General features: G+C 36.2%; 1 protein-coding gene across 3 annotated transcripts in view; it reads right to left on the bottom strand.

Annotated features, from left to right (window-relative positions):
- rftn1b (raftlin, lipid raft linker 1b) overlaps positions 1-25,327 on the bottom strand; it is a 131,303-nt gene that overhangs the window by 10,732 nt on the left and 95,244 nt on the right. For all 3 annotated transcript variants that reach the window (XM_065298920.2, XM_065298919.1, XM_065298917.1), the window contains exons 8-9: positions 13,199-13,302; positions 1,364-1,439 (exon numbers count right to left, since the gene is read on the bottom strand). In XM_065298920.2, coding sequence (XP_065154992.1) covers positions 1,364-1,439; positions 13,199-13,302 — 180 coding nt within the window. The remainder of the gene's footprint in view (positions 1-1,363; positions 1,440-13,198; positions 13,303-25,327) is intronic.

Below are 25,327 nucleotides of genomic sequence, written 5' to 3'. Positions count from 1 at the left end.
TCAACATTTTGAATGACATGGTGGTGAGTAAATTATCTGGATTTTTTTTTAAGAAAATGAACTAATACTTTAAACACCACCTGTATTATAAAGATATATACTTTAAATAATTGCATATACTAAAACAATACAAATGCAAACCGGACAAAAAAAAAATGCATTTTAAGTTTAAAAAGACCAGAGTACCCCATCCCTTTAAATAACAGCCATTGCTTGTTGGATGACTATAGTTTCTAAAATCACTCAAAATTAAAGAGAATTGCGGAGTTCACAACACAACTATAACATTAAAAATACAAGGAACGATATCAATGGGATCAGTTTCGGAGCATTTTTTTTCAACTGATGAATGATAAACCATCAACAGCCAATCAAATCTATTTGAATTTAAGTGCACGTGTATTTTTGAATGTCCGAAAGCACTGTGAAAAAGCTCATCGCTGAGGTCCATAATATAAAATTACCCCAGGTATCTAGCGCTGTTGGATTTGAAAGGAAATTGACTGGTTATAGCCGTGCAAATGCAACAATAACAGCATATTTCTACGTTCAAATATATGTAAACAAATGCTAAATTTTAATGAAAGAAAATCTACAATATGCCATTAAAGGTAAATGATTTACACAAATACTGCGGCATATGAGCAAATTAATATAGTGTTAGCATTTTTGTTTTCGATAGCATAGATGCTAATTTAGTTAACGTTATCGTTAAGGTGTGAATGTCCCTTTATACTGTGTAATCTGCCTGAACCAGACAGCTGTTTTGTGTAAAATTATTTCAGATGTTTTAAATGAAAAATGCATCAAAGTAAATTAATTGAAACTCTCTTAAAAGCGTTAACATTCCCACAAACGTAGCACTTTAAATAAAACATATTTATTAGTTGTTTAAAACACACAAAGCTTAATAGCACATCTCTTTTGCTTTAAACTAAATTCACTCTTCATTTGGTCAGCCATTCTTCAAATAAATGGGAAAAGGCAACGCAACCACGTAAATAAATATCATTGGATAAACCAATCACGCAGGAACTCAATCGCCCTTATTTTCTTGGAAGTGACACGAAGCTTAATCTTTGTTTAAATTATGCATTGTTTCCTTCACCGTCCCGGCAGGAAATCCAAGCGTTTTCTGCCCCATTTTATGTGGTGCTTTAAGGAAATGTCTAATATCAGCACTGAACCCTATAAAACTGTGTGTGTGTGACTGCACCTGCTATGACAAACTCTATAAAGAGTTCATATAATTTTACAGCCGGGCAGCCTGCAGAATAATAAAGTCTATGTGAGGAATATCATATTAAGTCCAGGTACAGTATGTTTGACAGCACTATGTGTGCAGGAATATGAGGTCAGGCACCTTAGATTCTTTCTTCTTGCGGGACAGCATTGGCCTTTGGAGGAAAACAATCTGTTTGGTCGCCAAACTTCCATCGCTGCAGAGAAAACACAAAGGTAAACAACACAGGTGAGTAAAGTCTCAAGATGACTTTAGTAATGGCATGGCACATGCATTTTAATATATGAAGAGCTCAGGTGCAAAGTCCGTCTGACATGTTTTCTTGTAAATGAGAGGCTCTTTTGTTCAGGTTCAGTAATTTCACTTTAATTGCAATGAAAAGGTTATTTGTCAGTTGTTGAAATGCCTTATTTTTACAAATGTCACTTTATGGGCGATTCACATTTCGCGTATTCGCGCATAAATCTGTCATCGTAAATGTAGCCACGTGGCAACCGCGCTCAAATAGAGAGCAACGCGCACGTGACGTAATCTTTTTCAGGCGCGGTGGCGCCGCAGCCAGATGAAAATACTTTAGTTTTTCAAAATGGCGCATTGGAAAGAAGGAGGGGAATTGGCACGGTCACGTTTTTTAAACAAAAAATGTGAAATGCCCCTTAAGGGGGTCGCACACCGGACGGGCAGCTCATATTTGTCCCAAATCATTAACAATTAACATTGGCTGCTAACGTATATTTTGCATTTTGAAGTAGACGCTACACTGCAAAAAATTATTTTCAAGAAACTATTTTTGTCTTGTTTTCAATAAAATATCAAAAAATTCTTAAATTAAGATACTTTTTCTTGATGAGCAAAAGGACCCAAGAAAATAAGTCTAGTTTTTAGACCAAAAATATCAAATTTAAGTGATTTTGTGCATAAAACAAGCAAAATAATCTGCCAATGGGATAAGCAAATTTTTCTTGAATTTGGTGTTTAAAAAAATGTTGCTTACCCCATTGGCAGATTTTTTTGCTTGTTTTATGCACAAAATCACTTAAATTTGATATTTTTGGTCTAAAAACTAGACTTTGCTCATCAAGAAAAAGCATCTTAATTTAAGAATTTTTAGATATTTTTACTGAAAACAAGACAAAAATACTAAGAATTTTTTTTTCTTGAATTTTTTTTTTTTTTGCAGTGTATCTGACGAAGCTCGCGCTATTTAACATGCACTTTCGGTTTACGATACCTCTGAGTTGTCCTAGACGCGACGTTGCGACCCCCTTTTGTCATTTCATTGGTATTTGACTGTCTTTCACTGCAAAACCCTCTAAGTGCATGCAAGCTTTTTGATAAAAATCTCCACTTCTAAAAAGTCTCTAGTCACTCTTTAATGTCCTTTCTGAATTAAGGTAAAATGATAAAAAAATCTGTCTATATTCTAATCTATTTGGGTAAAAAAAGCTTGCCACCTGACAATTAAAATCTGGCGTACACGCGTCCTCGTTCATCCAATTCGTCTACTGTGCACTTAGAGGATTGTACTGAAAAATCATCAAGGTGCAAACAAACCAGATTTTCTGGTCTGAATTAAGCGGATTAGAAACAAAATTATATAATTAATTTATAATACGTATAAAACATATAATTTAATTTTTGACAGAGGTGGCATTTAGAGGCGTTTGCATATGAGCTCTTCATATGTCCCTCGTCTTAATTGGTGGATGTTATTCCAAGTTTAAATGTTTATCTTCTTGATTTTTAATGAAGTTTAATGTCCTGTTTCTATTTCAGATGAAGTCTTCAAGCTCTGTAAGTTTTTCATCTCTTACCTACTACAACCACAGTTCTGATATGTAAAGCACACTTATCCCAAACCCTAACATGTACAATACACAAAACTTACAAAAACTAGTACCATAAATTTATTATTAAATAACCCATTTCACTTAAAAATGTGTCTCATTATGGAAGTTATTGACATTTAAATTGCCTTTCATGACAATTTTAAGCTCTCTTAAAATTGTTTGATGAACACACATTGCTTTCCTGTTATGACATATGTCCGATAAACAGGAAGTTGGGTAGAAACACTTTGAGATTACCAATGACTTTACATCACAACAAAATCATGATAAATACTGTACATAATAAAGTATTTTTATTTCAGGAGTACACTAATAATTGGATTTAACAAAATGCAAACCCGGACTAAGACAAAACTACAATCATGTCGTTTTTCGAAACAGGGTCCAGCATCATCTATGAGCTCTAACTTGTTTCATAACTATTTTCATAAACTGACATTAAAACCTCTCCGGTTTCAAACATAACATCAGTTTTCAGAAAAATTTTCATTTACATGTACCCGTGTATATATGCCGTCAAGAGCATCCCAAACCTGTAGGTGGCGGTGTAACGAGAAGCTCAAGCCCACGTAAGCCAATCAGAATCCCGAAAATTGCAACAACAGCAACTTTGGCTTAGTTTACACACAAAAACGTGCAAAAAAAGATTTTCAAAATCTCAACTCTGGCCGGAGATTTTAGAAAGAATCGGTTTTAGAGGCGAATTCTCCGTTTGCGTGTAAACAAATGGTGCAAATGGATGGAAATGTCTCAGTTTTTCAAAATAAAAATGTGCGTGTAAACGGGGCCTCAGACGCTGTACCAGGTCCACCCAGCTTTGACCAGCCAATATCCATAAATAAGCAGCTTTAAACACAAGGTAATGTTTTTCATAAGGGTCGACTTCATAAGCAGTCACTTCATGCTTACCAAACTTCTATTAGTGATTCAGTGTCTAATCTTATATTTATAGCTTTAATAATGCTGGATGGGGCGAAGAGCCTGGAGATGTGTTTGAATTGTTTTGCTGTGAGAGTAATTGGTACATTCCAGCATTCAGGGGGACAAACAAAATATTAGCTTTAGTCGCAAAGTAATGAGCAAATCTCTCTTTATTGCAGTCTTTGTGTAGGCTTTATCACAAATATATGTGTAGAAAAGGAAGTTATATATATAGTGAATTTTTTTTCTTTTTCTGTCCTTGACTGCTTGTCTGCAAAGTATGGAGTTCACTATAGTTCAGGGGTTTTCAAACTTTTTTCTCAGCAGAACCCATTTGACCTAAATGATTTACTTGAAGTACCCCCTGAGATTTTAAGTTAATATTTTTATAAAAGTTTTATCAGTAGTATTTTTCATAATTATTGTTATTATTAGGCTACCTGTTGGTGGACCTCATCTGGTAATTTTATTTTATGGTACATAAAATGTATCTGTCCATTTAGCACAAATTCTTTCTGATATATTAGCATTGTGTAATGGTCACATGACATTCAGAATAAATAAATAATTATATTTTTATTTGCAATAGAAATTAAAACAATTAAATACATAAAATATATATATATTGTCTGTTTTTGGATTTTTAATTTTTTAATATTTTTTTACATTTTATGATTTAATTGTAACAATTTGTTTTCTCAATTTACGATTTAGCGTGAGTTCTTTCTGACATATTAGCATTGTGTAATGGTCACATGACATTCAGAATAAATGAATAATTAAATTTTTATTTGTAATGAAAATTAAAATAATTAAATAAATAAAATATATATGTTGTCTGTTTTTGGATTTCAAATTTTTTTATTTTTTTACATTTTGTGATTTAATTGTAACAATTTTTTTTCTCAACTTACGATTTAGCGTGAGTTCTTTCTGATATATTAGCATTGTGTAATTGTCACATGAAATTCAGAATAAATAATAAATTATTATTTTTAATTTATAATAATTAAATAAATAAAATATATATGTTGTCTGTTTTTGGAGTTAAAATTTTTAAATATTTTTTTTACATTTTATGATTTAATTGTAACAATTTTTTTTCTCAACTTACGATTTAGCGTGAGTTCTTTCTGATATATTAGCATTGTGTGATGGTCACATGAAATTCAGAATAAATAATAAATTATTATTTTTAATTTATAATAATTAAATAAATAAAATATATATGTTGTCTGTTTTTGGAGTTAAAATTTTTAAATATTTTTTTTACATTTTGTGATTTAATTGTAATAAATTTTTTTCTCAACTTACGATTTAGCGTGAGTTCTTTCTGACATATTAGCATTGTGTAATGGTCACATGACATTCAGAATAAATAATAAATTATTATTTTTAATTTATAATAATTAAATAATAAAATATATTTTTGTGTGTTTTTGGATTTTTCATTTTAGATTTTAACATTTTATAATTTAAATGTAATTAACTTACAAAACCGCTGACATTCCCCTGCTAACCACCTGGGGTTTGCGAACCCCAGTTTAGAAAAACTTGTTTTAGATGAGAAGATGGTGTACTTTTATTAATAATTATTCAATTTTTTTATTTTTTTTATAGTTTAGGATGGAACATCTAGGTCATGGGCAAGAATAAGACTATCAAATATAAACAGATGGCATTTGAAAAGTAGCCAAACATTATAAAAAAAATGAACAGTTTATGAAACCTTCAAGTAAAAACAAGAAAGCTTGAATCTTTACTAAAAGTCAGCCCCAGGGTATAAAAATGTTTGTAGTTAAAGAAACACCTCTTATATGAAAGTGAGATTCTCAAGATGGTTGTCGAAGCGATTTTTAGAAGTTAATAATACAGTTAATTTTCTCATAAGCTTTTTAATCCTCCGTGGACATGGAGTTGTGTTTCCAAACATTCTCTCTCTCTCTCTCCCTTTTCTTTACTGCTCTCTCGCCCTTCTGTTTCTGTCTCCCAGAGCTTCTGTCGAGCTCAGCTAATCCTTAACTTCACACGCGAGACTCACGGCCCACAAGAGCGCCGCACGATTCGGCTACAAATGTCTTGCATCAAATGGGCCTTCGCATTTCTGCCGTAAGCTGGCAATCAATAGCAAACGTCTAATTCAGCCCATTTTTCCTCGGCTGCCTATTTTCTTGCTTGTCTGGAAGCTGGATATTTATTCGAGTGCGTCTTGCTTAAATCAAAGAGGCAAAAACGGATTCCTACGGGCCTTTTAAAATGTAAACGAGTGGCCGGGCGAAAATTACGGCTCTGTCCGTAGTCTCGACAGCATCCAAACTAGTCATCATCTTACAATCTCCGTTATGAAAAGCTTAATTGAATGGTAACTTTAGCAATTTCGACTGTAATGAATAGACAAGAGTACTGTAGGGTGTAATGCATAACAATGAGAAGCCAACTTGTGTGTGAAGACATAACAGTTTCAAAAACAATGACAAACACCCACAGTCTAGCCATTAACAGAAATATTGTTTGTTTACGTACCATAGTAATATCATGTTATTTGGGCATCTGTATAGTACAAATTATGGGATGTACAATGGTTATTATATTTTTTATTAAAATATTTCATAGCTAATGAAGTACCTTGGTGTGGCATGTATTTTATAAATCAAACTTATTTATAAAATACCTTGGGTATTACCATCTGATTTTATAAAACTGTCACAGTCCTGTTTTTTATCTGGTGCCACCCATAAAAACAAGGTCATCATCTCTAAGGCATTGTAAAGTGAAGAAGAGTTTGTTGTATCTAGGACAGTTTTGATTAATTTGCTACATCAGAGCTGTTGTGTCTCGACGTGTGTGAAAGTTTAAAATAGGCCGTAATTAATCAGCAGGGTCTATGGGATGGATACAACGCTGACGTCTGAAACAGAGGCCACTGAGGGATCGGCCCGACGCTGCTGTGGGTTTGACAGATGGAGATTACACGGTGAACTTCTGTTCGACATCGCCCGAAGCTTTCACTCGCCATTACCGTAGTCATCGGTTAGCTCGTATTGACGTTTCTTTTTACGACGGCAAACAGCCGTGTTGTTAAGCCCATTTACGAGCTGTGGCCGTCATCTTGACTCAATGAGAAACTGCTCTATAGTAAGTTGAAATTACTATTTGATAAGGCTTAAAATTTAATGTAGCAAAAATTATTCTGTTCGCATATGATCTCTTTACCCCAATTTACCAGTAAAGACTCTATTTGTGAAAACAGTTCAATTCTGGTACTGCAAGCTCAGATGCTGTTGATGTGCTTTATATAAAGCATCTAATTTGAAAGAGCCCGCCCACATGCTCTTCTGATTGGCTGTTGTTTTTCAATAATTTTGTTGCATACATGCAGTCATATCGTGTCTGGTGTAGACAGTCAGATTGCTTGTGGCTAGGGATGTCCCGATCCGATCACGTGATCGGAAATCGGCCCCGATCACGTGGTTTCAGACTCGATCGGGATCGGACGTTACCTCCCGATCAGGACTCGGATACATATGCAGGGTTTAAAATCCATTAAGTTCTCGCTCTGCTCCGCGCCAGTGTACGCGCTGCGCTGGTGCGTGTGAACTGAAGAGAATAGGCTTGTTCGACTTCATCCGGCTGCCGGTTCTTGTGGTGCTGCATGACGTCAAAGTTCCGCGAGAACGATGTAAAAGCAAACTCCTCCGTATGATTTCGCGGATCACTCTCGCGGTAGTTTGACGTCACCAGGGTGTCGAGTGTTGCGGCGCCGCATGAAGTCGAACAAGCCTATTGACGTGCTTTCATTCATAGGCTTCACACACTCGTGCGTGCAAGGAACCCACGACAAAACCGCGTTTTTACCGCTCATTTAAACGACGCGTTGATCGTTATTGTCAACATGTGCTCAGACGCAGCTCCGCGTCTCACTCAGAACCTCAAGAACGCGCATTCGCGCAGGATCATTTGACATTACTGTAGAGATGAGAGAAAGAGAGGTAAGAATGGTGCCCATGTCGAAAAAACTTAATAGAAGTCTAGAAACAAAGTATTAAAGTATGTATAGCCATGTCACTCATCTCATTACAAAATGTTAACTAGATAACTGGATACAACTGATTGTATAGTTTAATAAAATAATGTATTTTGATTATACAAATCAATTACGACCTAACTATAGTGATTGTTTAACTAACAGCTGACCAGCTTAGGGAATCTCTATGGCTAATTTATAAGATATATTGCTGAATCAGTATGTTGTTTTTCTTGTTAATTGAGTCTTTTTGGGTAGCCTATCTTATGCCTAGAATGAGTCAAGGAGGTTAAGTCTTATAACTTCATTCAAAGTTTGATCAATTGTGCATAATGACATGTGCACCAAATGCATATAGGGTGTCAGACTCATAGATTTGCATAATTTAAAGTTCAGGTTTTAAAGTTTGGGTCAACATGTGGCACAGCTTTAAAACTGAAACTTATAAAATCCTATCAGAGATACAAAATGTCATTGAAACACACCCAGTTGCTTTGCTGTCATCAGGATTAAACATGTTACCCCTCGAACCCTCCCTCCTAACAGAGCATCCCCACAAAACAAACCCCAATTTAACCCCTGAACATATATAGTATATATTCATTATTTTTTAACACATCTGTAGTTATGCGCTGGCACAGAGTTAGACTCTTTTGACTCCACACAGAAACAGCAATGCGTGCGGCATGACATAAGGAACATCCTGGACTGGTTCTGTTTTTTTGCTCTTCTTTATTCTTTTTTTTAATGTATTATAGAAGTATCGGATCGGGACTCGGTATCGGCAGATACTCAAAATCAAATGACTCGGACTCGGACTCGAGGGCAAAAAAACCTGATCGGGACATCCCTACTTGTGGCTAGAATCGTATCGCATCGTGTGTAGTTTGGACACGTTGTTATGCTGCGTACACACCAAACGTAAAGCGTGCATTCGCATTGCATTCGCATTGCATTCGCATTGCATTTCTCGTTCAATATTTCTCGCTGGATCTAACGTTGGGTCAGGCGAATTTATTATTATTTTTTAACCTGCGCAGGAGACGGCGAATAGGGCGTGCTTTCCAAGCCCAATTTGTGTCATTTGCATCGCTGCGCAAATCTCAAATGCATTGACTTTGTATGTAATCTGCACGCGCAGATCGTGTGTTTGGTGTGTACTCAACATAACAGTACTAGTCAACCATTAGAGAAAGGGTTAAGGTAAGTAGAATAAGTTCGCATATACAGTAGTTAGTTACACTCAGTATCTTTGTTGGGGACCCAGTGTTAGTAAATATTAAGCGGACAGTCTAGTAGGCTACTCTAATGACTGGTAGTTGACAAGGGGGCTGTTTACACCTGGTATTAAGATGCGTCTTCTCCGATTTGATCAAAAATGGACGACGCTAAAGACAGGTGTAAACGATGCTCAAAACAACCCAGTCTCACCCCATGGCGTCAATATTTGACGACACTTGACCATGCGTCAATATGTTGACCCGGAGGGTATACCTTTCGCGTCATTTTTTGACGAACTGGGGACTTCAATACTATTACGTCCGTTGCATTCTCTTTCCTATTTTCTTACCATTTTCGCGTCGGTTTAGGGTTAGATTTACATAATGACATCCCTACCCAAACCTAACTCTAACCCCAACGCCAGGTGACAACTGTTTAATTTCGCGTACCTAACTCTAACCCCAACGCCAGGTGACAACTGTTTAATTTCGCGTACCTAACTCTAACCCCAACGCCAGGTGACAACTGTTTAATTTCGCGTACACTGTTTAACACGGTTTAATTTTGCGTAATCTAACCCTAAACCGACGCGAAAATGGTAAGAAAATAGGAAAGAGAATGCAACGGACGTAATAGTATTGAAGTCCCCAGTTCGTCAAAAATGACGCGAAAGGTATACCCTCCGCGTCAACATATTGACGCATGGTCAAGTGTCGTCAAATATTGACGCCATGGGGTGAGACTGTGTTACTCAAAACGTTTTTGACCAAATTGCTTTTGTAGTTTAAATGCGCATGTGGTGGAATGTGTTCGAACACACAGTGTACATGGCAATCTTTAGACTTTCATTGATAAAACTAAAGCAGCTCCTCTCTGCGTCTTTCATTATAGTTTCATTTAGCGAGCGTGTGAAAGTTGTGAAGTTTATTTTATCAATTGCGCTGAAATATTAGAGAAAGCTCTTACACGTACTCTTACATATACTCTTACATAACACTGCACAGCATGTTTACTTATAACACAAGCAGCAAAACACTGACATAATATTAGTTTGCGGCAATTTAAACCCATCATTTCTCCTGCTCATGCAAAATGATTTTCTTACTTAGTATTTTTGTCTTGTTTTTAAGTAGAAATATCTAAAAATTCTTAAATCAAGATGCTTTTTCTTGATGAGGAAAAATGACCTAAGAAAATAAGTCTAGTTTTTAGATCAAAAATATAAAATGTAAGTGAAATTGTGCTTTAAACAAGCAAAATCTGCCAATGGGGTGATTTATTTTAAGATTTTTTTTCTCACCCCATTGGCAGATTTTTTTGCTTGTTTAAAATTGAAAATGTTTATCTAAAAACTACACTGCAAAAAATTATTTTCAGGAAAAAAAAAATTATTATTTTTGTCTTGTTTTCAGTAAAATATCTAAAAATTCTGATATTAAGATGCTTTTTCTTGATGAGCAAAACGACCCAAAAATAAGTCTAGTTTTTAGACCAAAAATATCAAATTTAAGTGAATTTTTCTTGAATTTAGTGTTTTCAAGGTTTTTTGCTTACCCCATTGGCAGATTTTTTTTGCTTGTTTTCTGCACAAATACACTTAAATTTGATATTTTTGGTCTAAAAACTAGACTTATTTTCTTGGGTCATTTTGCTCATCAAGAAAAAGCATCTTAATTTAAGAATTTTTAGATATTTTTACTGAAACTATAAAAATATTAAGATTTTTTTTCTTGAAAATCATTTTTTGCAGTGAACATTATTTTAATTTTGCTTATAAAAAATTAAATCTTAATTTAAGATTTTTTTTATATGTTTACTAAAAACAAGACGAAAATACTAAGCAAGAAAGTAATTTTTTGCAGTGCACAGACCACCCCCTCGGTTGAAAGTGGACAAAAGAAAACATCACTATTTTTCAACATTTTACTATGTTCAACTTAGACAAATTAATACATACCTATCTTTATTTAATGCATGCACTTAATCTTTGTACAGCGCGTCGTGAATGTGTTAGCATTTAGCCTAGCCCCATTCATTCCTTAGGATCCAAACAGGGATGAATTTAGAAGCCACCAAACACTTCCGTGAGTAGTTACATGAGTAAGCACAAAATAAAACCTGGTGATTTTTTTTTAAGCGGATAAAAATGAGAAATATATTGTTTTGCAGAAGTGGGAAAACATGGAAGTGTTTGGTAGCTTCTAAATTCATCCCTGTTTGGATCCTACGGAATGAATGGGGCTAGGCTAAATGCTAAAACATTCACGACGTGCTGCACAAAGATTACATGTACCCATTGAAAAAAGATAAGTATGTATTAATTTGTCTAAGTTGAGGTAAGAACATAGTAAAATATTGAAAAAAGGTGGTGTTTTCCTTTAAATACCAGGAGTAAATGGAATGTGTTTGTCTCGCCCACTTGTGATCTGATCGACGAAAACACATACCAAGTGTAAACAAGAAACTCCGAGGGCCCTATTTTAACGATCTGAAACGCAAGTGCGAAGCGCAACGCGCAAGTGAGTTTGTGGGCGGATCTTGGGCGCTGTTGCTATTTTCCCGGCGTGAGAAATAACTCTTGCGCCGGGCGCAAATCAATAAGAGGTTGGTCTGAAGTAGGTTCATTATTCATAGGTGTGGTTTGGGCGTAACGTCAAATAAACCAATCAGAACGCTAGCCAACATTCCCTTTAAACGCAAGGGCGCAAGTTCCATGGCGGGTTGCTATTATTATGACGGATTTACCAGGCGCACGCCAGGAGCGGTTCACAACTGAGGAGACCCACGTCCTTGTACGGGGGAATCCCAAGCTTGCCAGCATAAATCGGGCACGCCGTGTAACGGGATGTGGATCTGCCTCAGGACCTGATGCCAGCAGAGGACATCGCTGCGTCCACCCTCACCGCTGAAAGGGTTTGGGGGCTTTGAAATCGGACCCAAGAAACGCAAGGTCCAACCCCAAAGTAGACTAACAAATCAAGTTCATATACATTAAGGTTTCTTATGAAAACATTTAAATTATTATTTACATAAAATAAACGTAATACAGCCACACAACAAACTTATGAAAATATTTTAATCGTTATTTGCATGAGAATTTTTTAACGCAGCCACACAATAAATAAAAACTATCACTACAATGCTCACCACTATGATTCCCCTTATCTCGTGTATTAATATTTTTTAGTGTAACAATTTATGATTTGCAAAAATAACTGTTGCATCTGTGTAGATTAGATGCAAAGTGTATGCGCGTTGTGCAAGCTATACGGTCAAGCATGCGCCCTTAAAATAGCATAATGAACAACGCGCAACGCGCCACTGACTTTAAACTTTTTTTTTCTGGTCAGTGGCGCAATTGTTTTTTGAAACTGCAAAATAGCATCAGGGATGGTTTGCGCCGGAACACGCCTCTTTTTTTGCGCTAAACCGCCCAGAGAGCGCAAGTTCATTCCCTAGTTTGTCGACGTGCGTCTGTGGAGGGAAACACTCGCTGTGCGCCGGAGGAAAATAAGAATGATACATGCGTCACTGACAAAGTCAATTGCGCTGGGTGCAAGATAGGGCCCCAAGTCTCCAAGAAAATGTTTAAAGTGGACTATTGAAAGTGTTACCTGGTTTATGGTAGTGGGTGGCTGCTAATTTGTTTTTTTGGTCACTGTGACAGTGTCTTCTCTGATTGGTGGATCTCCCCTTGGGAATATGGTTAATATAAATCTTTTTGAGGATGTTAGCAATTGCTCATGACTTTTCCACACTGACTTATGGCCTCTACACAAGCGTAATTCATTGGTTAACAACCTCAGTGCCCATGATATGTCCACCACCCCGAAAGGTTTATACGCTGTTGCTAAAAATCAATTTCTCTATGGAGAAAAATGAATGGGATTTCTACTCCGGCAACCTGAAATTATGCACAGAGGAATTTCAGCACAGTACCTGTTTGTCCTAATAATAGGTGTAGGCAGCACGCAAGTGAGTCTCCATCCGAATGAGGCCAGTGACTGCAACAGTGGAATATAGTCGGTCTTCACCTGTAAACCCTGAAAACACAAACACACACACACACACACACACACACACTTTACTAAACTTCATTAGAGTCATGCATGCGTAATAGACCGAACAAAGAGAGAGAAGAACTCCAACGCCATTGAATTCAAAAAGATCAAAATCACAGTTTAATTTCCGCTTGTTGATATAAAAAGAGACATTGTGCGCATGGATCATGAGAGCGTTTGTGTTATTTCGAGAATGCTGTTAATGTAACGGTGTTGTTTTGAGCTGTTCGAGGTTGTCCTGTGGTTTGTCTGTGCTCTCATTTCAGAAGGAACACATACAGGATGTCAATGCGGTTTAACGGCACCTGTCCTCATGTCGCGTGTCAGTCACGCTCAAACAACCGCCAGACAACACGCATACATTCATAATGATAACACCCTACATGATAATACTTGCCACACAAAGTACGTACTACTTTGAGATGTGAGTCACTCCGAGAAAGTTCACGGCTTAGTTTAACGTTATGAGGACATCTACAAAGCTCAGCTGTTACAAAACCTAGTAGCCCATCTACTGTCTTAACCTAAAATCAAAGCATAAGGGCCCTATTTTAATGATCTAAGCATATGGTCTGAAGTGGATGGGTGCAGGTGCACTTAGGGCGTGTCTGAATCCACTTTTGCTAGTTTAACGCTTATAAAAACGGTCAGTGTGCCAGGTGCACGGTCCAAAAGGCGTCTCGCCTGGCGTCTCATTGAACTGGGTTTAAGATACGGTCTTGGACAATTTGTGGTTTTGTAAGTCAAAATGCACTAAACATCAGGAAGATCGTGATGTATATCTTCAGTAGCAATGTTTTTGTGTATTGAACAGTGGTGGAGAGTGAAGAAGTATTTTTTTAGTAAGCATTGAATCGTACTTGTTAAACCACTAAATTTTATATAAAATTTAATTCTATTACTATCTAGTTCTTCTTTAGGGGCCGTTTACATGACAATGATTTTGACTAAGACGGAAAACTTTTAGGGCCCTATTTTAACGATCTAAGCGCATTGTCTAAAGCGCACAGCGCAACATCTAAATGGGCATGCTCGAATCCACTTTTGCTAATTAAACGACGGGAAAAATGGTTTGTGCGCCGAGTGCATAGTCGAAAAGGGTTGTTCCCTTTTTTTTATGAGTAATGCGTTTAAAAGCGTTTTTGTGCTGCTGTGCATTCATGTATGTGATAAGCAAACCCGCGTTGTCGTCCCGTTTATAGGCGCATATTACTAATGCGCTCTTTAAATAACAAAAAACATATTGCGTAGTCTATTTTATTTGCCTCAAAATAGCAACGCGCCAACAATGCGCCTGAACACAGCTCGTTTTCAGACCAGAATGCCCATGGGCGCAAAATGTGGCGCAAATGTATTTGCTATTTAAACAATGTGGCGCTAAACGTGAAAATGATAATTGCGCAGGGTGGAAACTAGCAAAAGACACTTCCGTCGCACATTGCGCTGCATTGATAGAGCCCATAAAGTGTTTTTGCTGTTGGTTAACAAGACGAGATCATAGGTCCTGAAAACGCAAACTTTTAACGGGTTTCAAAGTAAAAGCTTTTGCAAGCGACTGCGGTTTTGTTTCCGTGTAAATGATATACTATAAATGCAAATCAGTGATGCCATGTGCATGCATACTTGCACCTCTATGTGTGAGTACTTCACAACCATAACAACAGTGGCAGCCTACAGGGTCGTGTGTCACTTAATAGTCTAGGGTCACTTGTAGTACTAAATCTACACCATTGAGTCGGAGGCGATGGTGTAGTGCAGTGTTTCTCAACCTTTTTGGAGTGTTGGACCCCCATAATATCTAAAACCAGCCTCATTGACCCCCTACCCCTGTTCTCACCCACCATCCACTGTTCTCTTTCCAATCACAATGATTTTCACAGTTAAAAGCTATGAATGCAATATAAGTGAATACAATTTAAGTAATTAATATTTTTTTAATGACTGGAAGCAAGAATTGCATCAAGCCATTTCATTTGATTGCATTTAAATGGCACAACACATTACACAATCAATCACAACAACATTGTCAATTCCAGAACGTTTTACTGCATCATGTAAATTAAAACATATAATAATGTCCAATCTGAGATTAATATTTTAACGACGTCCATTTGAAAATTACTTTGGGAAATTTACACTTCTTTAAAGGTGCAGTGTGTACATTTTTGTGGCATCTAGTGGTGAGGTTGCGCATTGCAACCAACAGCTTAGTCCACTGCTCACCCCTCGCTTTTGAAATGCATAGAGAAGCTACATTAGCCGCCATCGGACAAACATGTCATCGTCGAAGACAACTTAGCAAAAAAGTTTGTCCGTTAAGGGCTTCTGTAGAAAAATGGCGGCACAAAATGGCGACTTCCATGTAAGGGTATGTAGATAAAAACATCTTAATCGAAGGTAAAAAAAAAACATAACGGTTCATAATGAAAGGTCTTTATACACCCCTGATCATATAGTTTTGTATATTATTTTGCATTTCGGTCAAAAGATCCATCTAAAAATTACACACTGCACCTTTAATACAAAAATTTTATTCTACTGCATTGAAATTACACAACACATGTTTCATATACAACCAATTCTCTGGTTCAACATTCTCTTAAATTAAGAAGGTTAAATTTTAAGATGTCCATCTGAATGTTATGTTACTAGAATCTTTTGTTTATGTTTATAAAATGTGAAATTCGCAATTTGGCAAAAATAAAAACACACATGAGGTCATTCAATCTTAATTCTGGTTTTAGTAATACTAAAAAGGTATTATACTCAATAAAACAAACAAATAATGGAAGATAATTAAAAAATATATTTTTATAGATAATTTTATTAAATGGTTTTACAGACCCCCTGCAATTAGGGCATGAACCACTAGGGGTCTGCGTACCCCCCGTTGAGAAACACTGGTGTAGTGGACAGTGCTCCGACACACCCACTTCCTACGACCCAAGTTCGAATCCTGGATTGCGGTCCTTTGCCGATCCCATATCCCTCTCTCCACCCTGAACCTTCCTGTTGGCTCCTTAAATATTGTATATCAAATAAAGGCAAAAATGGCCAAAAAACCCCGTAATGAAATAATTGCATTTTTGTAAAGGACTTTTGTTAGAGATCAGATTCAGAACGATGATGAAAACATGCACGGAGTTTACAATGTTGTTGAATTTTATATATTTGGTAGGAGCACCACCTAGTGGATTATAGCGGAATTATAGATTACCGTAAAAACTTATCAGGGAAGCGTCATTGCCAGGGAAACGTTTTCTCTTAATTGATGACATAACTCGTCAATAGCGGGAAAAGAGTTAAATAAAAGTGCTTGATGCTTTTGCCATCTTAATAGTTTGTATTTATCACTCTGTAGAAGAATTCGTATGTAAAACGCCATCTCATGGTAATTCGTATTTATTTTACGAGGTGGCTAAATCTATTAATTGGTACATTTTTGTAAGATTTTTCCTTTTTACCGTTGGGGTTATGGGTGGGTTTGTTTTTTTATGATAATAATACGTTTTTGCATGATTAACTTTACGAATTCATATAATTAGCCAACGCGTAAATATGTATGAATTCTTGTGAGATAAGGCTGGTATGTGCGCAGGCGTGTAATGTTTTTACAAAGTAACATCACCATCTACTGGCCTGGTATGCATAATACAGCGCTCTTAGTAAAAAACACAGATCTGTTGTCATGTGTACGTGAAATCTTTTCAAAACGCACTTTTCTTTTTTACTACATCATTGTCATGTAAACGTAGCCTAACTTTTACTCGGGTAAAAGTAAAAGGAAGTACTAGACTTTTAATTTAACAAACATACTTGTATTTATGCATTTATATTTATGCAATGTATTGAAGTAAAAGTTTTCCAAAAATAAACACATGAATAAAGTACAGATACTTGACAAATGTACTTATAGAGTAAAATAATTCACTATTGTATAGAATACATTTTTTTCTAACATTCTCTATGAAGGATACAAACAATGCTACACAACTATGAGCTTGCTAGGTTTTGGAGAAGAGCCAGAGTCTAAGTTCAATCTTCTGTGAGTAATGCGTTTCAACACTCATCCAAGTTATGAAGCACTTTTGCCCAGATCAGTTGAATTGTTGTGGGTCGTGGGTTCGGCCCTCAGATGCCTGAGGTTCTGTTGAAACGTTTTTGGGGTATTTGCATTGGCCAGGACCACAGCAACAGCCCTGAGGGGGTTCAGATATGTGATAAGAGGTTTTTGTTGGAAACGGTCCCGGCGGTCGACCCTGTAAATGGCACCCCAGACTCAAAATTAAAGCAGAAATGAGAAAATATGATCTGTTTAATGGTTTTGCATTGGAATAGGATTGTGTGAACATCTACACATTGTTGAAACAGAGCACTCTTTTGCCATCGTCTTCAGTCAAAGATTTTTTAGGAAAAAAATAAAATGGCATTTGCAACATCAGTGGCGAACCGCAAATCTTAACTTCCTGATGAATGTAAACATGCAGCATTTTCAAAACATTGTTCTGTTTGTAGATTTTCATCCAAAGCATCATTAAAAGCACATTAAGACAAAACTATAGTCAAGGCTGTTCTTAAAAGGTCTATTTTTGTACTTGTGCTGTTAAATAGCTCAGCTGTTAGATGAAAGCTGTTAACAATGTCAAGGTTAGGAAATTGAACACACAAATTGATCAAATAGTTACTGTAAGACCTTAAATGCACAGTCATAGAAAGATTTGAAAGCAGATTTCCAGACTTTCATTCTCAATACCTAAAAATAGTCCACTTGATTTTACACCTATATCACACTTCTCTTACCTGGGTCTTCAGCACATCACATCTGTTATAAATCCTTTGGCTATAAATAACCTCACAATCCGACACCAACTATCACTCAACAGACATTATAAAGTTACAAATACCCCAGGAAACAATTCATTTCAAAACTTGAGGTTATTTTTCTACTTGACGCCACATTCGCACGGACCGACTGCCACGTTGTTCTTTGAATCTGTGGGACGCGTGTTTTTCTCACCTCTGCAGGAGCCATAAAGGTTACATCGCCAAAGGATGTGTTTTAATGGTCCATCTACCGTCTAGATATCACGCTGTTTCAACGACTACAGTGACCTTCAAACTTCACTTTCTGCTCCAGCGACATGCTAAATATATTATGCCAGAAAACATTGTCTCTGTCTCGAAGGTGTGCTTTGGGTTCACACACAAATGTAAATGCTGTCATCATTTATTTACTGTTATGTTGTTCCAGGGACTCACAGCGATCAGAGAGTTTTACTGTATTTTTGTAAAATTCGTGCATGTATATTTGATCGATTCCCATAAATGAACTACTGTATTGCCAACATCTGCAGCTCATTTCAGTATAGCACCTGTATCTGCTATTGGGTATTATACTTGCTGTATATGATGTTTTTATATCTTTAAAGGGGTGGTTCAATGGTATTTCATGCCTTTTGACTTATTAACACAGTTTAAGAGTTGGTTTTCTCATGATAAACATAGGCAAAGTGTCAAAAAAGCAGTTGGACGCGTTACAGAGTATTTTTGTGTCGAATGCACTTCGCCAGGGTTCGTACAAGTTTCGGAAAGTTTTTTTTTGAATACGGGTCCAGCTGACGTATCGGGGTAGGCCTTAAGCATCATTAAAATTAAAATCAAGAATCAACAATGGCATCAAGGAAGAATGTGTTTTTGGATGTTAAGCCAGCATTATGGAAACAATGGATATAGTTTGTTTATCTGGGGTAGCAGCGTGTGTGTTTGTTTAACACTGGATTTCGTTGAACGAATTTCGTTATGATTCCGATTTTCTTGGTATTTATCAAAAATAATCGCTAGAGCTGATCTGTCTTTTATAAATTTGATAAAACTAAAGACTCACTGAAAAAAAACTCTGGACATTGATTGCACATGATTAAATTAATTAAAATGATTTTAATTTTAAGAAAACTTGATTCAATCACGATGAACTGGTGTACATAATTAAATTATATAGATTCATTTTTTTTTAAGAAAAATCATTTTAAAGCAACACTATGTAGTTTTTTTACCTTTAAATAATGTCTCTAAAATTATTTCAGTGATAGAACAACTTTTAACTGGACAAATTGTACTGTTGCTGCAACCTGAGCAGCCTCCTAGCTGCTACAAGCACACTCTGAAAGTGGCGGTGGAGGGTAGAGCAATGTGATCTCATTGATTTCAATGGAAGCTTGGCGACTTCCGGTGACCGTTGGGGATTAAATGGGGCGTGTCCAGACGCACGACATAGTTGAGAAAAGTTTAACTTTATGCAAATAATGAGCGACTTTCAGGAGCGACTACCAATGAGAGCAAAGCAGTAGAGTTCACATCATTCGTCTCTCGTCGGTTACTGGAGTGGATGGTACTCATTATTTATGACAACCAGATTTAGAAACGCCCCCTAACAACCTTATTGGAAAAGACGGGCGACACACAGCGAGAAAGTCGCTGTTAGTCTGAATGCAGCTATACAGCTCCATATTACTATGCCAAGTTTAACTGAGATAAAGGTGTTTGGTTAATATATATGTGGTTAGTGCAAAAAAAGGAAAAAATGAATAAAATAATTAAAAAGAGAAAAATGGAATATGGTAAATAAACACTGATAATATAAAATTAGAAATTCATATGTAAATATAGACCTTTTGCGTGTTTGCAAACAGAGATGACGTTTTTTGTGGGCGGAGCCCAACTGGTGGCAGAAAGTGAATGCTTCTCAATAGCTGTGTGAAGTGTTTTAGCATTAAACTGTGATTTTTAAGGATCCGGTGTTCTGTAGAAGTCTGTTTCCCCTATATTTCTCTTAAGTGTAATGTTTCTTATAACGTTTTCACCAAGTTACGTTTATTTTTTAAATAAATTAAATGTTTTAATGGCTTGGCCACTGATATATGCTTGCATGTATGTAATGTATATGTATTGTTCTTTATTGGTAAATCAATTATTTTTACAGTATGAATCTCTGAAGTACTTATAAGAGCAATACTATCATGTATTCTGTATAATATCATTTATTAAACATTTAATCATTTCCTGTTTTCAATTTCTTCCTTATATTTTTATCCTACGTGTTTGATCTAAAACTATTATGTTTACATACAAATTAATTTGTATAGGCCTGTTTATATATTATTAACACTTTACATCGTGTGTGTGTGTGTGTGTGTGCTATGTTTATATATTTATTAGTAAACATCATAATTTAGAACAAACAGGAGGAAGACATAGGCTAAGATATATGGTAAAAAGAAGTAATAGAAAATGAAAAAAAATACGAAAACTTTAATAAATGGTAATATTATTGATATTATGAACTACTTAAAATCTTTAATCTTTCTAAATAAATTATAAACGTAACGTGATGAAAACGCTATAAGAAACACATAGAGGGATCAGACTTCGACAGAACACCGGATATCTTCTCTAATTATTTTCTATTTAAATAATTAAAAGATTTTCAGATGATTTCATCACTCCAGTCTGTCCGGTTGAGGGCTTTTATTGCAATCATAAACACCTACGTTTATCTTCAAATGGTGTCTTCGACGACGATATACTATAAAAATGAAGGTCATCTATTTTGACATTCCTATTCTGACACTCAACAGCACAACAAAACATTTTCTAGTGAGTTATATTGTTTGTTTCACTCGTGTCTCATTCATTTCCACTCTTTTTCTGCCACCACATGCGCGCGTGACGTAATTGTGACGTCGACTCGCAAAAGGTCTATTGAAGATGAATTAATATATAAATATTGATAGGCTAAATTGTTCACATTGTTCTGATTACTGCAAGCACAAGTGCATATAGGCCGAAATCCCGGGGGGGTCGGGGGGGACAGGACCCCCCCATCTGAGGGTTGTCCTCCCCTAAAATATCATTAAAATAAGTGTATTGAAAATAATTTAATGATTTATAATACTTAAAATAGTTGTGTAAGAAGTAAAACAAATGCAAACGGAGCAACAACAAAAAACGTTGTAAACATTTGGATTCCCCCCTCCCTTGCCTCACAGTGGTTTGGTTCACTGCCAGCGCCACACAGTCGGGTGGTTGAGAAGTGTACGGAGCCGATGCGTTAAGTAAGGGATAATGTAGAGGCAGCCGGTAGTTATTGGGAAATAAGCCCCGACAGTGTGATCAGGACCCGACGCGAAGCGGAGGGTCTTGTATCACACTGAAGGGGCTTATTTCCCAATAACTACCGGCTGCCTCTACATTATCCTGCTTATTACACGGCTACTTGCCACATAAGAAAAAAAACTGGACATGAATATGAATTTGAAACATTTTATTGGCATATTTGTTTTAAATTGACATTTTTATCCTTCCGCGAAACTTTGCACAGATGCATAAAATGATCGTAATACCTTATTAAGATCCTCTGCTTCATACTTGTCTGTCTCCATTTTTTCTCTTTAGCCAGTCTTTGAGAAGTTTTAATGCCCATTCTGTATTTTTTTGTGTGTTGGCTTCGTAGCTGTCATGCTCTATTTTGTCAAGTTCAGTCTCAGTAAGCTCTCTGTGTCTTGTCGTGGTTGTCGAGTGTTTGTCACAAGATGGCGCCAAACAGACAGTAATCTTTATTGATCTTTATTGGCGCGGAGCGATTTTACTCGTGAAAGTAGTCCGGCTATGCGTTATTATTTTGGAGCGGTTATTATTTGAAAAGAACGAACCTGCAAATGTCTCAACTGACCAATCAGAATCAAGCATTCCAGAGAGCCGTGTAATAATCAGCTATAAACCAACGTTTCCCATCACTTATCAGTTTAATCTCATATGTTTTAAAACGGGACTATTTGGACATATAAACATGAACATATTTCGTTTAATGAGAACAGAAGCAGATAAACGAACAAGAAAACATTTTTATGCATTCATGGAGAGGTGAGGCAGAGCTGAAAGTAACAAATTACATTTACTCACGTTGCTGTAATTGAGGGTTTTTTTGTGTACTTTTACTTTTTTGAGTAGGTTTAAAATCTGTACTTTTACTTTTACTTAAGTATGTTTTGTTTAAAGTATTGTAGGCTACTTCGCTACATTTTAAATCATATCCGTTACTGAGTAAAAAAATAAAATAGCAAGGTGATAAAGAAGCGCCACGGATGATTGATTGATGGGCGGGGGAACGCGCAAAAAGAGCCATGGAGAGGGAAGAGACAGGCGTGGGCTAATGCAGACCCTCAACTCAATTCTTATGAAAGAAACCCCTGGCCATTGACGCGAAGCGATTGTTTCATTGAGCCGGGTTTTCACCGCTAATTTGCACGACGCGTTTTTAATACATGTGCATTATCCTTCGAGGTCTAGCAGCTTCGCGTCAAGTCAAACAACTTAAGAACGTCCTCGGGAATGCGCAGGTCATTAGACATTGCAGAGAGGGAGAGAGTGAGAGATAGAGAGAGATTGAAAGACATCAGGTACACAGGTCTGGGAAGCTAGAATACAATAAACGTGTAAAGGATAAAAGTATATGGCACTCATCTCATTATATGCTCATTTAAACTAGGTATATAGTTTAATAAAATAATGTATGTTACCAGCAATACATCAATTACAACTTTACTATAGTGATTTTATTTACTAGCTGCTGACCTCATATTATTTTTGCTTCAAGTGCAAATCATTAAACAATTCCATAAATGTTTCTTAGTTATAAAAAAGCTTTTTGTTTTATTAACTTTTTGTTATTGCACTTTAATTGTTAAGATGTTCCTACAATAAAAAACAACTAGTTTGAGATTTATATTCCCTTGTCCTTTTTGAACTATACTAGAAACCTCTCCCCGCTGTAAAAAAGTAACTTTTACTTTGAGTAAAATTAAAATGACTTACTTTTACTTGAGTAGATTTTTAGACCAGTAACTTTACTTTTACTTAAGTAGAATATTTTATTATCTTTCCACCTCTGCATTCATGTGTATTAAAATTAAATTTGCGTCCGTTCATAGAGAAAGAGAAACGTTTTCTATCTGTACACATTTCTTTGCAAGTACAATTTTGCCTGTATTATTGGTGTCCCCTTCAAAAATTGTTCTTGAAAAATGTTATGTTTAATGTCCCCCCCAACATTTAAATGAAATTGAAATGTTCGCTCTCTCTCTCTCTCTCTCTCTCTCTCTCTCTCTCTCTCAGGACAAAACAGAGTCAAATGTCCTAAAATAAAACACCTGAACAATGTCTAATGGTGTCTTATGTGATAACTTTGCTTTGCGTCATTGCCTCATTACTACCTCAGGTGTCCATTATTTTCGAATAATTCAACATCCAGTCATCAATTATTCCTTACATATCATTTCCTTATTACAGAGCTATTAAAATAATATGCATGGCATAATTTAGATCAGTGGTCTCCAACATGGTGGCCGCACAGAGTCTGTGAGTTGCCCGCCAAAGCACATTTTATTAATAGCCTCAAATCATTTTTTTATATTGGCTTGGCTTCTTTTATATATGTTAACAAACATATCAAGAAGTAAAACAAAAAAGGTTTTTAGAGTAGACTATATCAAAAAAGTTACCATCCAGATTGTTTTATCCCATGCTCACAAAAAGGTTGGAGGCCCCTGGTTTAGATAGTTTAGTCTATTTTATACTTTTTTATCTTTCCAAATTTTAGTGAAGTTTAAAACTAGTTTTATTTTCTCACGCACAACACATATGCTCTTTTACTTTGAAACTTTGTTATGAGATCTATTATTGGCATCCCGATGCAACCATGTTAAGTTAATCTTATTTGACCTCTAATTGGGTTTCTGGTAACTGCTAACAAGATTTTTGCTGTGCGCTCCTAACAGTAACTTTATATAGCCGCCGTGCGGCACATGAACATCTCAAACTGGTGAACTTTGTGAAGTCTGACTCATCTCAGTCCAGTGAGAAACCTTCATCACCCATAGATCAACAAATCTGATCTTGCGTAATTCAAACATCTGAAGAGTTGCTTCACAAAATAAAACAGTGATTAAAGTTTAGACTGTACAGACGTTGGCATGCTTCAAAACAAGGGAAAAGAATTTGAGCATGTGGTACGTGCATGGTGCGTAAGAAATTAGAAAGACATGAATAATTTGGGACGGAAAGAAATCCAGACTGCAAAAAATTATATTCAAGAAAAAATGTTTTTAGTATTTTTGTTTTCATTAAAAATCAGGCGCGGAGCTATGGGCCTGGGCCCGCCCAGATTGACAGCTGGCCCGCCCAATCAGAAATGTAAAAAAAACTGCTGTGTATAGTTAGACATGTATACTACTTTATGTGTTGTATTTTATCTATTGCATGTTATGTTAAAAACAGTAAAATTATAAATAAGCCTGATAACTATTTAAAAACTATTAAAGCAGTTGAATGTTGCGTTATAATGAGAAAAATATTCCCGAGCAGCTTTCAGCCATGATCACTTTGAGAACTTTTTTTGCAAGCAAGTGGAAAACGTATTTTGAATAACAACACGTTATAAATATGTGCTGCGCGCTTTCCTCTCAATAACATAAACACACAACAAATATGACAGCGGGGTAAAAAATAGAAAGAAAACATCTGATCACAGTGATGTTGTTTGATGTAGCGATATAGCAGCACTATAAGTCACGCCACGGAGACTGGGTAGCTTATTGCTACACTTTATACAATATAGCCTATTGCTTTTAAGCAACAAATAGCCTATCATAACAACCTATAAATTGAGACATTAATTTAAGAAATGCATTAAAAGCAGAAAGACGTGTAGGCTGCGGAAATATGGTGGGTTCACTTCAATCCACACCACAGACGTTCTTGGTTTGCTTCTTATTTATTACATCGAGGCAATTGTTTGATCAAACATTGATTAATATTAAGATACAATTTATACAAAACGAAATTCACTTTAAAGAAAGTCTTTCTACAAAACAAACCTCGCAAAATCGCTTGCCCGACGTCCATTACGGGCTATGGCGAATTCCTGTCGGGCTACAAAAATGTATCTGCGCCT

Source organism: Paramisgurnus dabryanus, chromosome 13 (assembly GCF_030506205.2).
Source record: "Paramisgurnus dabryanus chromosome 13, PD_genome_1.1, whole genome shotgun sequence".
In the NCBI taxonomy this organism is placed as follows: Eukaryota; Metazoa; Chordata; class Actinopteri; order Cypriniformes; family Cobitidae; genus Paramisgurnus; species Paramisgurnus dabryanus.
This window is presented reverse-complemented; position numbering and strand designations above follow the sequence as displayed.